The 19,704-nt window shown below is 43.0% G+C and overlaps 1 protein-coding gene across 1 annotated transcript in view; it reads left to right on the top strand.

The window, feature by feature from the left end:
- Nucleotides 1–19,349, top strand: part of LOC149443841 (uncharacterized) — a 32,662-nt gene extending 13,313 nt beyond the window's left edge. Inside the window, exons 4-6 of the mRNA XM_089655139.1 lie at nucleotides 3,766–3,861; nucleotides 8,965–9,073; nucleotides 19,067–19,349. Of these exons, the coding sequence (XP_089511265.1) occupies nucleotides 3,766–3,861; nucleotides 8,965–9,073; nucleotides 19,067–19,075 (214 nt within the window). The 3' untranslated portion in view covers nucleotides 19,076–19,349. The remainder of the gene's footprint in view (nucleotides 1–3,765; nucleotides 3,862–8,964; nucleotides 9,074–19,066) is intronic.
- The last annotated feature ends 355 nt before the right edge of the window (nucleotides 19,350–19,704 follow it).

The following is a 19,704-nucleotide window of genomic DNA, read 5'->3' as shown; positions in this document are numbered from 1 at the left end:
TTGTTTTTTTTAGGATTGTTCCCCAACTTGTTGCTGGGCAGATTAAACAGCAAAACACAAAATGCGTCAAAAACACAACAAAAACGCACTACGTGCTTTTCTGCAGCGTCTCCATTGAAGTCTATAGAACAAAAAACGCAACGTTTTGCGTTTAAAAAAGTCCCTGGCCCTTTCCAAAAAACGCACCGGGTGAAAAACGCGGAGATGGGAACCTGTTAGAAAATCTCTGGTCCCGGGAACCAATCCAGCTTCCTGGTATGCAAAAACAGCGTGATGACGTTAGAACTCAGACTCCACCCGGGTACTTCTGTGCAGTGATCTCCAAACTGCAGCCTGAGGCCCGAATGCAGCCCTTTGCTTGCTTTTATCTGTCCCCATTGTCAGCAACAGTGGGGCATAGTTCCTGCCACTGACACCAACAGTCCTCTCACTGACACCATTGATGGGGTAATATTCCTTCATATATTCCTTCCAACAACGGGGCAGTATTCCTCCCACTGACACCAACAATGGGGCAGTATTCCTCCCACTGACACCAACAATGGGGCAGTATTCCTTACACTGACAACAAAAATGGGGCACTATTCCTCTTACTGACACCAATGATGGAGCTCTATTCCTCCCACTGACACCAATGATGGGGCACTATTCCTCCCGCTGATACCAACAATGGGGCAGTATTCCTTACACTGACAACAACAATGGGGCACTATTACTCCCACTGACACCAATGATGGGGCACTATTCCTACCACTGAAACCAATGATGGGGCACTATTCCTCTTACTGACACCAATGATGGGGCACTATTCCTACCACTGACACCAATGATTGGGCACTATTCCTCCCAGTGACGCCAATAATGGGGCACTATTCCTTCCACTGATACCAATGATGGGTCACTATTCCTCCCACTGACACCAATGATGGGGCACTATTCCACTGACACCAATGATGGGGCACTATTCCTCCCACTGATACCAATGATGGGGCACTATTCCTGCCACTGACACCAATGATGGGGCACTATTCCTCCCACTGATACCAATGATGGGGCACTATTCCTCCCACGGATACCAATGATGGGATACTATTCCTCCCACTGATACCAATGATGGGACACTATTCCTCCCACTGACACCAATGATGGGGAACTATTCCTCCCACTGACACCAATGATGGGGCACTATTCCTCCCACTGATACCAATGATGGGGCACTATTCCTCCCACTGATACCAATGATGGGGCACTATTCCCCCCACTGATAGCAATGATGGGGCACTATTCCTCCCACTGATACCAATGATGGGGCACTATTCCTCCCACTGACACCAATGATGGGGCACTATTCCCCCCACTGATAGCAATGATGGGGCACTATTCCTCCCACTGATACCAATGACGGGGCACTATTCCTCCCACTGATACCAATGATGGGGCACTATTCCTCCCACTGATACCAATGATGGGACACTATTCCTCCCACTGATACCAATGACGGGGCACTATTCCTCCCACTGATACCAATGATGGGGCACTATTCCTCCACTGATGGGGCACTATTCCTCCCACTGACACCAATGATGGGGCACTATTCCTCCACTGATACCTATGATGAGCCACTATTCCTCCCACTGATTCCAATGATGGGGCACTATTCCTCCCACTGACACCAATGATGGGGCACTATTCCTCCCACTGACACTGACATTTTCATTTCCTACTGGCCACAGACTGGCCCCCTAAATTTTAAAAATTTGTTTAGAAAATTTGGAGACCTCTGCTTCTGTGCATTGGCATTCACTTGTATGGCAGGCTGTATGCTCCCTAGGACCTATTTTCAGGCTCTCATTGTCCATGGTTTAAAACCATGAAATACTTTATTTTTATGCACACACATACACTATATTGCCAAAAACGTATTGACCCAATCATGTGATTCAGGTGTTCCAATCCCCTCCATGGACACAGGTGTATACAATCCATCCCCTAGGCATGCAGACTGCTTCTACAAACATTGGTGAAAGAATGGGTCGCTCTCAGGAGCTCAGTGACTCCAAGCGTGGTCCCGTGATAGGTTGTCACCTGTGCAATAAGTCCATCCGTGACATTTCCTGGCTACTAAATATTCCACGCTCAACTGTTAGTGGGATTATAACAAAGTGGAAGCAACTGGGAACAACAGCAACTCAGCCACCAAGTGGTAGGACACATAAAATGGGTTTCCATGGCCGAGCAGCTGCATCCAAGCCTTACATCACCAAGTGCAATGCAAAGCGTCAGATGCAGTGGCGTAAAGCACGCCACCACTGGACTCTAGAGCCGTGAATATGTGTTCTCTGGAGTGACCAATCACGCTTCTCTGTCTGGCAATCCAATGGACATGTCTGGGTTTGGCGGTTACCAGAATGGTACTTGTCTGACTGCATTGTGCCAAGTGTAAAGTTTGGTGGAGGGGGGATTATGGTGTGGGGTTGTTCTTCAGGGGTTGGGCTTGGCCCCCTAGTTCCAGTGAATAGAACTCTTCAGCATACCAAGACATTTTGGATAATTTCATGCTCCCAACTTTGTGGGAAGAGTTTGGGGATGGACCCTTCCTTTTCCAACATGACTGCGCACCAGTGCACAAAGCAAGGTCCATAAAGACATGGAGGAGCCAGTTTGGGGTGGAGGAACTTGACTGTCCTGCACAGAGTCCTGACCTCAACCCCATAGAACACCTTTGGGATGAATTAGAGCGGAGACTGCGTGCCAGGCCTCCTCCCCCGACATCAGTGCCTGACCTCACAAATGTGCTTCTGGAAGAATGGTCCAACCTTCCCATAGACACCCTCCTAAACCTTGTGGACGGCCTTCCCAGAAGAGTTGAAGCTGTTATAGCTGCAAAGGGCGGGGCCAACTCAATATTGAACCCTACGGACTAAGACTGGGATGCCATGAAAGTTCATGTGCGCGGAAAGGCCGGCCGACCAATACGTTGGGCAATATAGTGTAGACCCAAATGAGCCTTTAGTACTGGTTCACACCCATGCAGGGGTGGACTGACAATTCATGGGGCCCTTGGGCAATAGGGGATCATGGGGCCCCTGTGTCCTTGCCCAAACTCAAAAAAGCCTATGAAAAAGGTACCAGGGGCATCTCATGGGGCCCCCTACTGACCCCGGGCCCTCGGGCAGTGCCCAAGTTTCTAAATGGTCAGTCCACCCATGCACCCGTGCATTGTCCTTTTTGTCTGTTTTGCAGTGCGTTTTTGCTATGTTTTGCGGTGGGGTTTTTAGTTTTTTTTTTTTTGTCGTTAAAGTGGAATTTTTTTTGTTGCTGGGCAGAATAAAAAAAGCATTACATGCATTTCAGTGGCATTTCCATTGAACTGTATTTTTAAAAAAGTCCCTGACCCTTTCCAAAAACGCAGGAGCTCAAAAAAGCATAAATATGAACACGTTCCATAGGAAAACATGTTAAATGGACTGTAGCGTGTTTCTGCAAAATGCAAAAAGCACTCAAAAAAGCATTGGTGTGAACCAGGCCTTAAAGCTTAGAAGCCTTGCAGCCAAGGCAGGTGAAGGTGAACGGAGCAGTGCTATTACTATGAAGCAGCAAATGTATGTGTGTGTGTATGTATATATATATATGTGTGTGTGTATATGTGTATATGTATATATATATATATATATATATATATATATATATATACATACATACATACACAAAAATGTCTCTCCTAAATGTATAACAATGTAACAAAAATAAATGATTGCTCCTCAGAGGTGTGGAAGAAAGCCGTTATCCATCTGGCCCACAAGTGGACTTTGCGAGAAGAGAATTGTCTGGATTAGCCGATAACACCTTCTCAGAACCAAGGTAACAGAAGGACGACTTCTCTCCATACGTCGAGTGAATGGGGCCGCTCTGCAAGCTCCATGCAAGCCCATGCAGTGTATTGGTTGTGGCATGCTAGTGTGGGATTCAAGGGGTTAAAGCAGACAGAGGCGATACAACTCATCCTCGCTGCCTGCCAAGTGCTCTTAGAAAAGTGATCTTCAGAGAGGAAAGCTTTTGTAAATGAGCCCTTAGGGCTAAATGATGCCGTATTGGTATATTTGTATTCTAGCTCATACATGCAATGGATAAACACTGCTATGTCATTCTGTGATGTGTATGCTCTGTGCTGTACATGTTGTGTGCTGTGTATGCTCTGTGCTGTACATGTTGTGTGCTGTGTATGCTCTGTGCTGTGCACATTCTGTGCTGTGTATGGTCTCTGTTGTACACATTCTGTGCTCCGTGTTGTACACTTTCTGTACTGTGCATTTTCTGTGCTATGTATGCTCTGTGCTGTACACATTCTGTGCTCTGTGCTGTAAACTTTCTGTGCTGTACACCTGTGAGGTGTATGCTGTGTGCTGTACACCTTGTGTACTGTGTATGCTCTGTGCTGTACACCTTGTGTACTGTGTATGCTCTGTGCTGTACACCTTCTGTGCTCTGTGCTGCACACCTTCTGTGCTCTGTGCTGCACACCTTCTGTGTTGTGTATGCTCTGTGCTGTACACCTTCTGTGCTCTGTGCTGTACACCTTCTGTGCTCTGTGCTGTACACCTTCTGTGCTCTGTGCTGTACACCTTCTGTGCTCTGTGCTGTACACCTTCTGTGCTGTGTATGCTCTGTGCTGTATATGCTCTGTGCTGTGTATGCTCTGTGCTGTACACCTTCTGTGCTGTGTATGCTCTGTGCTGTATATGCTCTGTGCTGTGTATGCTCTGTGCTGTACACCTTCTGTGCTGTGTATGCTCTGTGCTGTGTATGCTCTGTGCTGTATATGCTCTGTGCTGTGTATGCTCTGTGCTGTATATGCTCTGTGCTGTGTATGCTCTGTGCTGTGTATGCTCTGTTCTGTACACCTTCTGTGATGTACACTGCATGCTCTGTGCTGTGTATGCTCTGTGCTGTGTATGCTCTGTGCTGTGTATGCTCTGTGCTGTGTATGCTCTGTGCTGTACGCCTTCTGTGATGTACACTGCATGCTCTGTGCTGTACACGTTGTTTGCTGTGTGTTCCCTGCAGTGTGTTGCGCTTCTCCACACTGGGACAAGGCAGTCCGCAACTATCAGGAATGGACAGGCATGACAGCAATTAGCTGATCTGTGGGCACTGGATCGGAGGTGACAAGGCGCAGAAAGGTGTCGGGACTATTTTGGGAGGAAGCGCTCAGTGAATGACCTCCCGGGAAGTGCTAATTGAAATATGTGAACTTGTTTTAATGAAAATTAAGTTTTAATAAAAAGACTCGGAGACCAAAGTCCACGGCGGCTGAACATGTTCACGTCATTTCCAGCAGTACTTTGCTGCTCTGATATTCCACCCTAGACCGTCATGTACGAAACCTTGCTGTACCGGAAATAGCTACCTTCAGCCCGGGTTCACACTGATGCGGTGCGGCATATCGCATGTGATTCGCACTGGAACCGCACCGCATTCCTCTGCAAGTCACATGTAAATTCTGTGCTGTGCGATTTGAGCCACACATTTTGTATGGCTCAAATCGTAACACATCCGCACCAAGAAGGTGCAGGACCCTTTTATTGGTTCACACTAGAATCGGATCGCACGGGTATTCACACCTATGTGATCCGATTCTGCACATCGCATCACGTTTTGTGGACCGATTTCGGGGTGTTGTTAACTTAACAGACACACCCGCAGTGGTTCGCATGAACGGGGTGCAATTCTGTTGCGGTGTGGAATTTTCACAGAAAACGCTGAAAATTCTGCACTGCATCAGTGTGAACCCGGGCTAAATGAACTGCAATGCTGGATGTTTCAGGCACTGGGGGATGATAGAGATTTGGTCACTTAGCAGCTTTTTTTAAATCCTTTATGGATCCCAGTGAATGATCCAATGACGATCCAGGATATGTCTCCCCGCAACCATTACATGGCTGAGCAAGGGAGTCTTAGCGTCACCATACACATTACAATCTGACCGTACAATCTTTGTACAATGAGCTTTAGATCTACCAAAACTATGCACCTGTCTAATCTATCTGATCAGTTTTCAGATCCTCGCTGTGCTTGGTGGGGGGGGGGGGGGGGTCAGCACAATTTTAGTTATTGGTGGAGAAGATAAGGCTGCGTTCCCAGCACAGCCAGAAAACTGAACACGCTGTGCTATCATGCCTAGTGTAGTCAGTTTTTAACCTCCCTGGCGGTATTCCCGAGTGTAGCTCGGGGTAAAGTTTCAGTACCAAAAGCGGTAACCCCGAGCTACACTCGGGAACACACTGCAGCGCTGCTCTGGGATCTCTTCTTCACTTACCTTTTCCTGCGCTCCCATGATGTCCCTCCTGCAGTGTCCCCAGCAATGTCCTCCGACCGATGCCGGCATCTGTCATATGGGTTCCATCCCCTGCGACGTCAGGATGTACGGGAGATGGAACCAGAGGGAAATTTGAAAATGACAAAAAGTGACTAAAGTGACTAAAATCACACAGTATAACATTCCTGTATCAACCCATTTCACATACATTTTGTCCCGAGTGCTTTGTCCGGCGCCCTGCCTGCATTTTTACTGTTCTTTCTGCCTGGAAACTGAGAAACGTCCATGGCGTCCAAAAAGCGTCCCTTTAGGTCAAAAGCGGTTTTAGACCGGCTAGAGAACAGCGATAGTAAATCAGAACCACTTGCAGAATTGAGTGATAATGATTAGTGGAGGAAATTCCTCATCAGACACTGAAAACGATTCTGCGACTTTGCTCAGTGATGTGCGAACTTGGCGCTATATTTCGAATTTCAGTGTTTTTGGTTTGATTATATTATTGAATTAAATTTATTATTATTATATTATTATTTTTTATGATTATTTATTAAATTATAATTTATGATTTCGTGTTTCAAGTTTTATTCTACCCGGGATGTTTACTAGACTCTTGTTCGGACAGATTTCAGTGAGTTATTCCTAAAAATTACAGCCTACAATAAAAAAAACTACATATTTCCATGCAAAAAAAAGTACCGCTTTGAGCACAGAAATATGGGCATAATCAGACCGCTAGGGAGGTTACTAGGAAAGCAGAGGGACTGGCAGGAACACCAGGGATATCACACAAACAGGGGCGGACTGACCATTCGAGCACTCAGGCACTGCCTGAGGGCCCGGGGTCAGTAGGGGCCCCATGAAATGCCTCTGGTACCTTTTTTATATGCTTTTTTGAGTGTGGGCAAGGATACAGGGGCCCCATGATCCCCTATTGCCCGGGGGCCCCATGAGTTGTCAGTCTGCCCCTGCACACAAAGGAAACAATACAAAGAGAACAGGAGACTTTTACATACAAGTACATGGTACAGCAGGCACAGATCAGGAATATGAAATGGGGAAACATAATAATTAACCGCATGCCCTCCAGAGGATTTCCCTCCCTTCCTGACCAGGCCATTTTTTGCGATACAGCGCTGCATTGCTGTAACTGACAATTGCGCAGTCATGCACCCAAATGAAATGTATGCCCTTTTTTTCCCCACAAATAGAACTTTCTTTCTGTGGTATTTGATCGCCTCTGTGTTTGTTGTTTTTTTTTGCGTTATAAACAAAAAAACCTGACAATTGTGAAAAAAATATTTGTAACTTTTTGCTATTAAACATATCCAGTAAAAAAAAATGTCAAAAATGAAATTTCATCATAAATTTATGCCAAAATGTCTTTGCTAAAAATAAATCCCAATACGTGTAAATCGGTTTACGTGAAAGTTATAGCTTTTAAAAATGGCGGTATATATACTGGATTTTTTTTTTATGCTAGTAATGGCGACGATCAGCGACTTATAGTGGGACTGCGGCGGGCATTCTGACACTGGGGGGGGGAACTGACTAACTACCACTGACATCCCCAGTGACACTAATACAGTGATCAGTGCTAATAAAAAGCACTGACACTGTACTAATGGCACTGGGCAGGAAGGGGTTAACCGCTTCCCGACCGCCCTATAGCAGAACTACTGCTACAGAGTGGCAGGGCTGCGCAGAATCACGTGTGTGTGTGTGTGTATGTATATATATATATATGTGTGTGTGTGTGTATATATATATATATAAATGTGTGTGTGTATATATATATATATATGTGTGTGTGTGTGTATATATATATGTGTGTGTGTGTGTGATTTTGTATTTCCGCCATTGGCCGCTACAGCTGCCGATCACCAGGTCCCGGCCAGAGATTCCCCACCGGCACCCAGCGATTGCCGAGTATCACTGAAGGGGGAGAGGTCTGTATGTACTTATTGGAGACTGCGGCGGGCATTCTGACACTGGGGGGTGGAACTGACTAACTACCGCTGACATCCCCAGTGACACCAATACAGTGATCAGTGCTAATGAAAAGCACTGACACTGTACTAATGATACTGGGCAGGAAGGGGGTTAACATCTGGGGGTGATCAAAGGGTTAACTGTATGCGTTTTACTATCTGCTGTGTTTTACTAGGGAGGCATGCTATGCAGAGCCATACAAAGCAGTGTGCTGGAGCTGACGGGAGAGATCTGTAGTGTTTACATACAGACCTCTCCCCCATCAGTGATAGTCGTCGATCGCCGGGTGCCGGTGGGGAGTCTTCGGCAGGGACCCGGTGATTGACAGATGTAGCCGCCAGTGGCAGCATGGATAGGCGTGTGCCTCCTAAACAGAAGTACAAAACTACATATATATATATATATATATATATATACACACACGTGATTTTGCACAGCCCTGCTGCCCTGTAGCAGTATTTGTGCTATAGGGCAGCGGGGATGCAAGCCGTTGCTCTTTGCTAGGATATACAGTATATTATATATATATTATATATATATATATATATATATATATATATATATATATATATAAAATGTAACAATTCCTGTGTTAGTAGCTGTAACCTGTATAAGATATATGAGCACTTATTAATCAATACTCATCATTTTATTACCAGGTCGGACAATCAGGCTCTGAATCAGGACGCACAAAACCAGCTTTCTTTTGCCATCTTGAATCTGCTCAGTAGGATGCCCCTTCAGTCACCGCAGCTGCCCAATACACAGGTACCTGGATAGCAAAAGACACACATGGGGGTTGATTTACTAAAACAGGGGAGTGTAAAATCTCGCTCAGCTGTGCAGGGTAACCAATCTGCTTTGACAATGGGTGTCTGGTCGCACCGCTGCGATTTCAGGTGAGATTTCTGAAGACTTTATTGCAACTTGTGAATATTTTCAACAATTTCTTGGGATTTGCTTTGCGATTTCCACTATATTCTATGTAAGCAAAATTGCAATAAACTGCAGAAAAAGTCATGCAAGAACTACTTTACAAATCGCGCCGCAGCTAATCGCACAGGTTGAGACGCTGACTCGCGTTCATTAGATGCGATTTCAGGTGCAATTTCAATTCACAAATCACATCTGAAATTGCATTGGTATGACCGAGCACTTAGTCACCTTGCTGGCTCCTCCTGGTTCAGCGGGGGTGGGCCTCTCGATGATGCGGCGATACGCCTGTCCTCTCCTCCTTTTCTTTATGGAAGGGGGCAGTGTACACACCATCCTGCTGGCTTTCAGCTGCTGTAGAGAGAGCCATACGGGGGATCAGTTCCAGTAATTGTCCCCCTCTGCCGCACCTATAACCCTCCCTGTCCACCATACGTTTCTTCCTGTTGCCCAATACCCCCTGTGTGCCCTCACCCTGAAATGCTGCGGCTTCCCTCCTCTCCTTCCCACCAACAGCTGCAAGCACACAATAGATTCCTTTAGATTGGAGAGTGGGGGACGGGTTCAATAAATATGTCACATTTACCAGCCCCTTTCTTTCCTGAATGAATCCAATGAGTGATTGGTAGTGATCATTCACTGTGTTCATACATAACTGAAGCATAGTACACAGTGGGGGTTTTTTTTTTTGGGGGGGGGGCTGTCAGGTCAGCTGTATGGGGCCCTGTGGTTTCTAACAGCGACCTTGGCCCCAGATGTTAACCCCTTCCTGCCCAGTGCCATTAGTACGTTTAGTACAGTGTCAGTGCTTTTTATTAGCACTGATCACTGTATCAGTGTCACTGAGGTTGTCAGTGGCAGTTAGTCAGTTCCCACCCAGTGTCAGAATTCCTGCCGCTATAAGTCGCTGATCGCCGCCATTACTAGTATATATAAAAACAAATCCCAGTGTAAACATACCGCCATTTGTAGACGCTATAACGTTCATGTAAGCCAATTAATTTACACGTATTGGGATTTTGTTTTTAGCAAAGACATGGAGCAGAATACATTTTGGTTTAAATTTATAACGAAATTAGATTTTTTTACATTTTTTTTTTCACTGGATATGTTTTATAGCAGTCACAAATGTAGTTTTTTTCACAAATGTCATTTTTTTTTTTTATAGCACAAAAAAAAAACAACACAGCGGTGATCAAATACCTCTGAAAGTCGCTGATTGCCACCATTACTAGTAGAAAAAAAAATCCCAGTGTGTATATATATATTTGTAGATGCTATAACTTTCACGTAAACCAATTAATTTACATGTATTGGGATTTTTTTTTAGCAAAGACATGTCGCAGAATACATTTTGGCCAAAATTTATGACGAAATTTGATTTTTTACATTTTTTTTACTGGATATGTTTTATAGCAAAAAGTTACAAATATTGTTTTTTTTTTCACAAATGTCAGTTTTTTTTGTTTATAGCACAAAAAAAAAACCAACGCAGAGGTGATCAAATACCTCTGAATGTCGCTGATTGCCACCATTACTAGTATAAACAAAAAAAAATTCCCAGTATATACAGCAATTTGTAGACCAATTAATTTACACATATTGGGTTTTTTTTTTTAGCAGACATGTCGCAGAATACATTTTGGCCTAAATTTATGCCGAAATTTGATTTTTTAAACTTTTTCACTAAACATGTTTAATAGCAAAAAGACAAAAATATACCTCTGAAAGTCGCTGATCACCACCATTACTAGTATAAAAAAAAATCCCAGTATAAATATTGTTTTTTTTTTTTTTAAATTGTCGGTCTTTTTTTGTTTATAGTGGAAAATAAATAAATAAAAACCACAGGGGAGATCAAATACCACCGAAAAAAGAGCTCCATTTGCTGATCGCCACCGTTACAAGTAAAAAGAACAAAAAATCCCAGTATCTATACCGCCATTTGTAAATGCTATAGCTTTCTCGCAAACAAATTAATTTACACGTATTGGGATTGTTTTTTAGCAAAGACATGAAACCGAATACATTTTGGCCTAAATTTCAGCCAAGATCGCCACCATTACTAGTATGAAAATTATTAAAAATCCTAGTATATTGTTTGTTTGTTTTTTTTTAAATTGTCGGCCTTTTTTCGTTTATAGCGAAAAAAAAAAAACCGCAGAGGCGATCAAATACCACCGAAAGAAAGCTCCATTTGCTGATCGCCACCATTACTAGTAAAAAGAAACATAAATCCCAGTATCTATACCGCCATTTGTAAATGCTATAGCTTTCCCACAACCAATTAATTTGCACGTATTGGGATTTTTTTTTAGCAAAGACATGTCGCAGAATACATTTTGGTCTAAATTTCTGACAAAATCTGATTTTTTACATTTTTTTCACTAAACATGTTTAATAGCAAAAAGACAAAAATATACCTCTGAAAGTCGCTGATCGCCACCATTACTAGAATAAAAAAAAAAAATCCCAATATAAATATTTTTTTTTAAATTGTCGGTCTTTTTTTTGTTTATAGCGGAAAATAAATAAATAAAACCCACAGGGGAGATCAAATACCACGGAAAGAAAGCTCCATTTGCTGATCGCCACCATTACTAGTAAAAAGAACTAAAAATCCCAGTATCTATACCACCATTTGTAAATGCTATAGCTTTCCCGCAACCAATTAATTTACATTTATTGGGATTTTTTTTAGCAAAGACATGGAGCCAGGGGCGGATTGACCATTTGGAAACTTGGGCACTGCCCGAGGGCCCGGGGTCAGTAGGGGGCCCCATGAGATGCCCCTGGTACCTTTTTCATAGGCTTTTTTGAGTTTGGGCAAGGACACAGGGGCCCCATGATTCCCTATTGCCCGGGGGCCCCATGAGTTGTCAGTCCGCCCTTGCATGGAGCAGAATACATTTTGTCCTAAATTTCTGACAAAATCTGATTTTTTAAATTTTTTTCACTAAACATGTTTAATAGCAAAAAGACATAAATATACCTCTGAAAGCCGCTGATCATCACCAGTACTAATGTAAAAAAAAATCCCTAGCTTTCCCGCAAACCAATTAATTTACAAGTATTGGTATTTTTTTTTTTTAGCTAAGACATGTCGCAGAATACATTTTGGCCTAAATTTCTGGCAAAATTAGATTTTTTTAAACTTTTTTTTTTTTTTTAGTGCAAAAAATAAAAACCGCCCGAAAGAAAGCTCCATTTGTGGAGAAAAAAAGGACATAAATTTAATTTGGGTGCAACTCTGCATGACCGCGCAATTGTCAGGTGATCAAATACCTCTGAAAGTCGCTGATCGCCACCATTGCTAGTAGAAAAAAAAATCTCAGTGTGTATATATATATTTGTAGACGCTATAACTTTCACGTAAACCAATTAATTTACATGTATTGGGATTTTTTTTTAGCAAAGACATGTCGCAGAATACATTTCGGCCCAAATTTATGACAAAATTAGATTTTTTACATTTTTTTTACTGGATATGTTTTATAGCAAAAAGTTACAAATATTGTTTTTTTTTTCACAAATGTCAGTTTTTTTTGTTTATAGCGCAAAAAAAAAAACCAACGCAGAGGTGATCAAATACCTCTGAATGTCGCTGATTGCCACCATTACTAGTATAAAAAAAAAAAATTCTCAGTATATACATCAATTTGTAGACCAATTAATTTACACATATTGGGATTTTTTTATTAGCAAAGACATGTCGCAGAATACATTTTGGCCTAAATTTCTGCCAAAATTAGATTTTTTTAAACTTTTTTTTTTTTTTCAGTGCAAAAAATAAAAACCGCCCCGAAAGAAAGCTCTATTTGTGGAGAAAAAAAGGACATAAATTTCATTTGGGTGTAGCGCTGCATGACCGTTGCGCAATTGTCAGTTAAATGGCCTGGTTAGGAAGGGGGGGGGGGTAAATCCTCCGGAGGGCGAGTACACCGGCAGACAATTTCCGCAAACAAAAGCCTATTGTCTGCATACGTCTAAGCATGCATCTCTCTGCGACTGTCTGCCCTGCCATGGAAAAATCCCCCTTTACACAGCAAGTAATGAGATTATTTTGTGACAAGTATGTCCGGGAAGCAGATAATGAATTAAGACGATAATCCGTCAGGCAGCTACATCCCCTCCACCCTCCCGGACACGTGTCTTCTGCAGCCTGTTACTGCAAGGCAGAAGGATTAGAAGCAGAGGATTCTGGGAATGCATGCATGTGTGCCGCTGCCAGCGGAGTGTATGAACGATGAATTTATATTTGGTATATGATGTCAGAACATGTGACAGACACATGCTTCTATCCCAGACGATTCTGAATGGCCGTATACAGAACGATGGAGGAGGCTGTCAGCTGCACACGGGGCACAGCGGAATTAGCTGAAAGGAAAGTCATATTTATAGCAGGGAGAATAGATAGAAGATTGGACAGCTTGCAGAGATGCCTATTATAGATACGAGGCATACAAATAACAAACACTCCCCTGGGAATGGGATTTTTTTAGGCAATATAAAGACAGTTTTTTTTAAAATATCAATTAAAAATAACTTTTATTAAATAATATTTAAAAGATAACACATAATTTCCACATATCAGTCAACTGTTACAGGTAGCTGATGTGCAACATTGTATCATGCAAGCAGAGACTCTAGACTGAGTACCCAACGCGTTTCGGAGGCAGTGCTCCTTCTTCAGGGATAATGGGATTTTTTTTTAGGCAATATAATGACAACATTTTTCTTAAACAATTAAAAATAATTTTTATTACATAATATTTAAAAGATAACATATAATAATTTCCACATATCAGTCAACTGTTACAGGAAGCTGATGTGCAACATTGTATCATGCAAGCAGACACTCTAGACCGAGTAACCGACACGTTTCGGAGGCAACGTTCCTTCAGGGATAATGGGATTTTTTTAGGCAATATAATGACAAAGTTTTTCTTAAACAATTAAAAATAATTTTTATTAAATAATATTTAAAAGATAACACAGAATTTCCACATATCAGTCAATTGTTACAGGAAGCTGATGTGCAACATTGTATCATGCAAGCAGAGACTCTAAACCGAGTACCCGACGTGTTTCGGAGGCAATGCTTCTTCTTCAGGGGTAAAGGGAATTTTTTAGGCAATATAAGGACAATGTTTTTCTTAAACAACCTTTATTACATAATATGTGGAATTTATTATGTGTTATCTTTTAAATATTATGTAATAAAAGTTATTTTAATTGTTTAAGAAAAACGTTGTCCTTATATTGCCTAAAAAATCCCATTACCCCTGAAGGAGTGTTGCCTCCGAAACGCGTTGATTACTCGGTCTAGAGTCTCTGCATGATAGAATGTTGCACATCAGCTTCCTGTAACAATTGACTGATGTGGAAATTATTATGTGTTATCTTTTAAATATCAGTCAATTGTTACAGGAAGCTGATGTGCAACATTGTATCATGCAAGCAAAGACTCTAGACCAAGTAACCAACGCATTTCGGAGGCAACGCTCCTTCTTCAGGGGTAATGGGATTTTTTTAGACAATATAAGGACAAAGTTTTTCTTAAAACAATTAAAAATAACTTTTATTTCATAATATTTAAAAGATAACACATAATTTCCAAATATCAGTCAACTGTTACAGGTAGCTGATGTACAACATTGTATCATGCAAGCAGAGACTCTAGACCGAGTACCCGACGTGTTTCGGAGGCAACGCTCCGTCTTCAGGGGTAATGGGATTTTTTTAGGCAATATAAGGACAAAGTTTTTCTTAAACAACCTTTATTACATAATATGTGGAATTTATTATGTGTTATCTTTTAAATATTATGTAATAAAAGTTATTTTAATTGTTTAAGAAAAACTTTGTCCTTATATTGCCTAAAAAATCCCATTACCCCTGAAGGAGTGTTGCCTCCGAAACGCGTTGATTACTCGGTCTAGAGTCTCTGCATGATAGAATGTTGTACATCAGCTTCTTGTAACAATTGACTGATGTGGAAATTATGTGTTATCTTTTATATATTATGTAATAAAAGTTGTTTTTTAAGAAAAACTTTGTCTTTATATTGCCTAAAAAATCCCATTACCCCTGAAGGAGCGTTACCTCTGAAACGCGTCGGTTAGTCGGTCTAGAGTCTCTGCTTGCATGATACAATGTTGCACATCAGCTACCTGTAACAATTGACTGATTATGTGGAAATAATTATATGTTATCTTTTAAATATCAGTCAATTCCTCTCACTGATACAAATGATGGGGCACTTTTCCTCCCACTGATACCAATGATGGGGCACTATTCCTCCCACTAATACCAATGATGGGACACTATTCCTCCCACTGATACCAATGATGGGGCACTATTCCTCCCACTAATACCAATGATGGGACACTATTCCTCCCACTGATACCAATGATGGGGCGCTATTCCTCCCACTGACACCAATGATGGGGCGCTATTCTTCCCACTGATACTAATGATGGGGCACTATTCCTCCCACTGACACCAATGATGGGGCACTATTCCTCCAACTGATACCAATGATGGGGCACTATTCCTCCCACTGATACCAATGATGGGGCACTATTCCTCCCACTGACACCAATGATGGGTCACTATTCCTCCCACTGACACCAATGATGGGGCACTATTCCTTCCACTGATACCAATGATGGGGCACTATTCCTCCCACTGACACCAATGATGGGGCACTATTTCTCCCACTGATACCAATGATGGGGCACTATTCCTGCCACTGACACCAATGATGGGGCACTATTCCTCCCACTGACACCAATGATGGGGCACTATTCCTCCCACTGATACCAATGATGGGGCACTATTCCTCCCACTGATACCAATGATGGGGCACTATTCCTCCCACTGATACCAATGATGGGGCACTATTCCTCCCACTGACACCAATGATGGGGCACTATTCCTCCCACTGACACCAATGATGGGGCACTATTCCTCCCACTGACACCAATGATGGGGTACTATTCCTCCCACTGATACCAATGATGGGGCACTATTCCTCAACTAATACCAATGATGGGGCACTATTCCTCCCACTGATACCAATGATGGGGCACTATTCCTCCCACTGATACTGATGATTTTTTTTTAAAAAATTAAACGTACCTATGTGTCTAGGCCTGCTGGTCATTCTGACATTTTCACTGAATGCAACCTCTGCCTGTGCACTTTCTCATTATGTGCTTGTTCTGTAGACCTTAAAGTGTTACTAAACCCCCAACAGTACAATCAGTCTGTAGATGCAGTAAAGCATGCTTGTTATACTCACTGTGGAACCTAAGGGGTTAATGCTTGACATTGTGTAAAAAGGCTGTTTGATCCTGACTTCTCTGCCCCTCCTCTTGTTGAAATGACCACCTGATACAGACTGAACCTGTGGTCACATGCACATGCTCAGTTTGGTGTGTATTGCTAGAGAGTTTTTTTTTTTTCTTGGGACAGTGCATGTGATCAGCATAGGGCCAATCAGCACTGCCCAGAGTTCAGGGGTTCGGCATACTCATAGAGCAGAAAGAAAACTCTTCCTACAAGCTTTAACCAATGCTCTGCTGATAGAAGTCACAAGACTGCTATATACTGCTGATGGGAAAAGGTATTTAGTAGTTTATATTTACTAATGTAATTGCATTTCCATGTTGTGTGTACTGTGGGAGACCAGATATAGTGAATGCAGGGTCCGGGGAGACCAGATATAGTGAATGCAGGATCCGGGCAGAGCGGATATAGTGAATGCAGGGTCCGGGGAGACCAGATATAGTGAATGCAGGGTCCGGGGAGAGCGGATATAGTGAATGCAGGGTCCGGGGAGAGCGGATATAGTGAATGCAGGGTCCGGGGAGACCTGATATAGTGAATGCAGGGTCCGGGGAGAGCGGATATAGTGAATGCAGGGTCCGGGGAGACCTGATATAGTGAATGCAGGATCCGGGCAGAGCGGATATAGTGAATGCAGGGTCTGGAGAGACCGGATATAGTGAATGCAGGGTCTGGGGAGACCAGATATAGTGAATGCAGGGTTCGGGGAGACCAGATATAATGAATGCAGGGTCCGGGGAGACCACATATAGTGAATGTAGGGTCCGGGGAGAGTGGATATAGTGAATGCAGGGTCCGGGGAGAGCAGATATAGTGAATGCAGGGTCCGGGGAGAGCGGATATAGTGAATGCAGGGTCCGGGGAGACCTGATATAGTGAATGCAGGATCCGGGCAGAGCGGATATAGTGAATGCAGGGTCTGGAGAGACCGGATATAGTGAATGCAGGGTCCGGGGAGACCAGATATAGTGAATGCAGGGTCCGGGGAGACCAGATATAATGAATGCAGGGTCCGGGGAGACCACATATAGTGAATGTAGGGTCCGGGAGAGCGGATATAGTGAATGCAGGGTCTGGGGAGACCAGATATAGTGAATGCAGGGTCCGGGGAGACCACATATAGTGAATGCAGGGTCCGGGAGAGCGGATATAGTGAATGCAGCGTCCGGGAAGACCGGATATAGTGAATGCGGGGTCTGGGAAGACTGGATATAGTGAATGCGGGGTCTGGTAAAACCGGATATAGTGAATACAGGGTCCGGAAAGACTGGATATAGTGAATGCAGGGTCTGGTAAGACCGGATATAGTGAATGCAAGGTCCAGGGAGACCAGATGTAGTGAATGCAGGGTCTGGGGAGACCAGATATAGTGAATGCAGGGTCTGGGGAGATCAGATATAGTGAATGCAGGGTCCGGGGAGAGCGGATATAGTGAATGCAGGGTCCGGGGAGACCGGATATAGTGAATGCAGGGTCCGGGGAGACCACATATAGTGAATGCAGGGTCTGGGGAGACCACATATAGTGAATGCAGGGTCTGGGGAGAGTGGATATAGTGAATGCAGGGTCCAGGGAGAGTGGATATAGTGAATGCAGGGTCCAGGGAGAGTGGATATAGTGAATGCAGGGTCCGGGAAGACTGGACATAGTGAATGCAGGGTCCGGTGAGAGCGGATATAGTGAATGCAGGGTCCGGGGAGACCAGATATAGTGAATGCAGGGTCCGGGGAGACCAGATATAGTGAATGCAGGGTCCGGGGAGACCGGATATAGTGAATGCAGGGTCCGGGGAGACAGGATATAGTGAATGCAGGGTCCGGGAAGACTGGATATAGTGAATGCAGGGTCCGGGGAGAGCGGATATAGTGAATGCAGGGTCCGGGGAGACCGGATATAGTGAATGCAGGGTCCTGGGTTTAGTAACACTTTAAAGTGGAACTGCACTGCATCTGAGCACCACAAACCAAAAATGAAATTTCATTCATTGTTAAAATTCAACGCAAACTCCCCATCCGTCCATGTCTCCATGCTTTATTTTGCTGAGAAATCATTTTGAAAAACACCCCCCTAGCATTTTTGGCAGTGGCCATATTGAGTAAGGGCAGATGATTCATGTAGCATTTACTGCCCTTAGCTCAGACACTGGCTGAGCTGAGAACCCTCCCTCTCCTCCTGAAGACTGTTGGGATGTATGACATCATTTGCCTAGGCAGGAAACCAGGAAGTAACTGAAGAAATGTAAAAAACAAAGTTTTAAACTAGTAAATATGATATACTTTCCTATCAGTTTACTAATGCTAGCAGCATAAAGATTAAAAATAGTCATTGTTGATTGAGAGGGTGACTTTTCATTTTAAGTAGCTCAAATGTTTTTCTGGATTACTAGACTTTATTTGCATATTTTTGTGATGTTTATCATTTGTGATCATTTATATTTTGTGATGTACACTTAGTTCATGTTTTTGTCCTATGTAGGATTACTAATGGATCGCGCACAAGCCCGGAAAAAGTCTGCTACAAGCAAAGCCTAGGAATACTCACCGCCAACGACATTGTCTGCACTGATGTACAGGATGTATTGATCCATCAATGGAGTCCCCACCAGAAGACGGAATACATATTTATTTAATTTGCTTTAAATACCCCATAGGCCTGGACATGTGCAATATATATTATAATTTGTTCATGGACTTTGTGGATATAAATAATGGCACATATATATTACAGCAATAAAACCTATCTATGCTACAAACCAATACATAGGCCGTCCTGTTAGTCTTTTTTGTGTATTAACCCCTTCCCTACCGGGCACTTATACCCCATTCCTGCCCAGGCCAATTTTCAGCTTTCAGCGCTGTCGCACTTTGAATGACAATTGCGCGGTCATGCAACACTGTACCCATATGAAATGTGTAGCATTTTTTTCACATAGAGCTTTCTTTTGGTGGTATTTAATCACCACTGGGTTTTTTTATTGTTTGCGCTATAAACGCGAAAAAAGCAAAAAATGTGAAAAAAAAAGTTTTTCTTTGTTTCTATTACAAAATTTTGCAAATGGGTAATTTTTCTCCTGCGCTGATGTGCGTTGATGAGGTGGCAGTGATAGGCAGCAT

The sequence above is a fragment of the Staurois parvus genome, unplaced genomic scaffold, assembly GCF_062004578.1.
Source record: "Staurois parvus isolate SC_StPar_1 unplaced genomic scaffold, SC_StPar_1.0 ptg000827l, whole genome shotgun sequence".
In the NCBI taxonomy this organism is placed as follows: domain Eukaryota; kingdom Metazoa; phylum Chordata; class Amphibia; order Anura; family Ranidae; genus Staurois; species Staurois parvus.
Note: the sequence above shows the minus strand (reverse complement) of the source record. Positions and strands in the feature narration are given on the sequence as shown.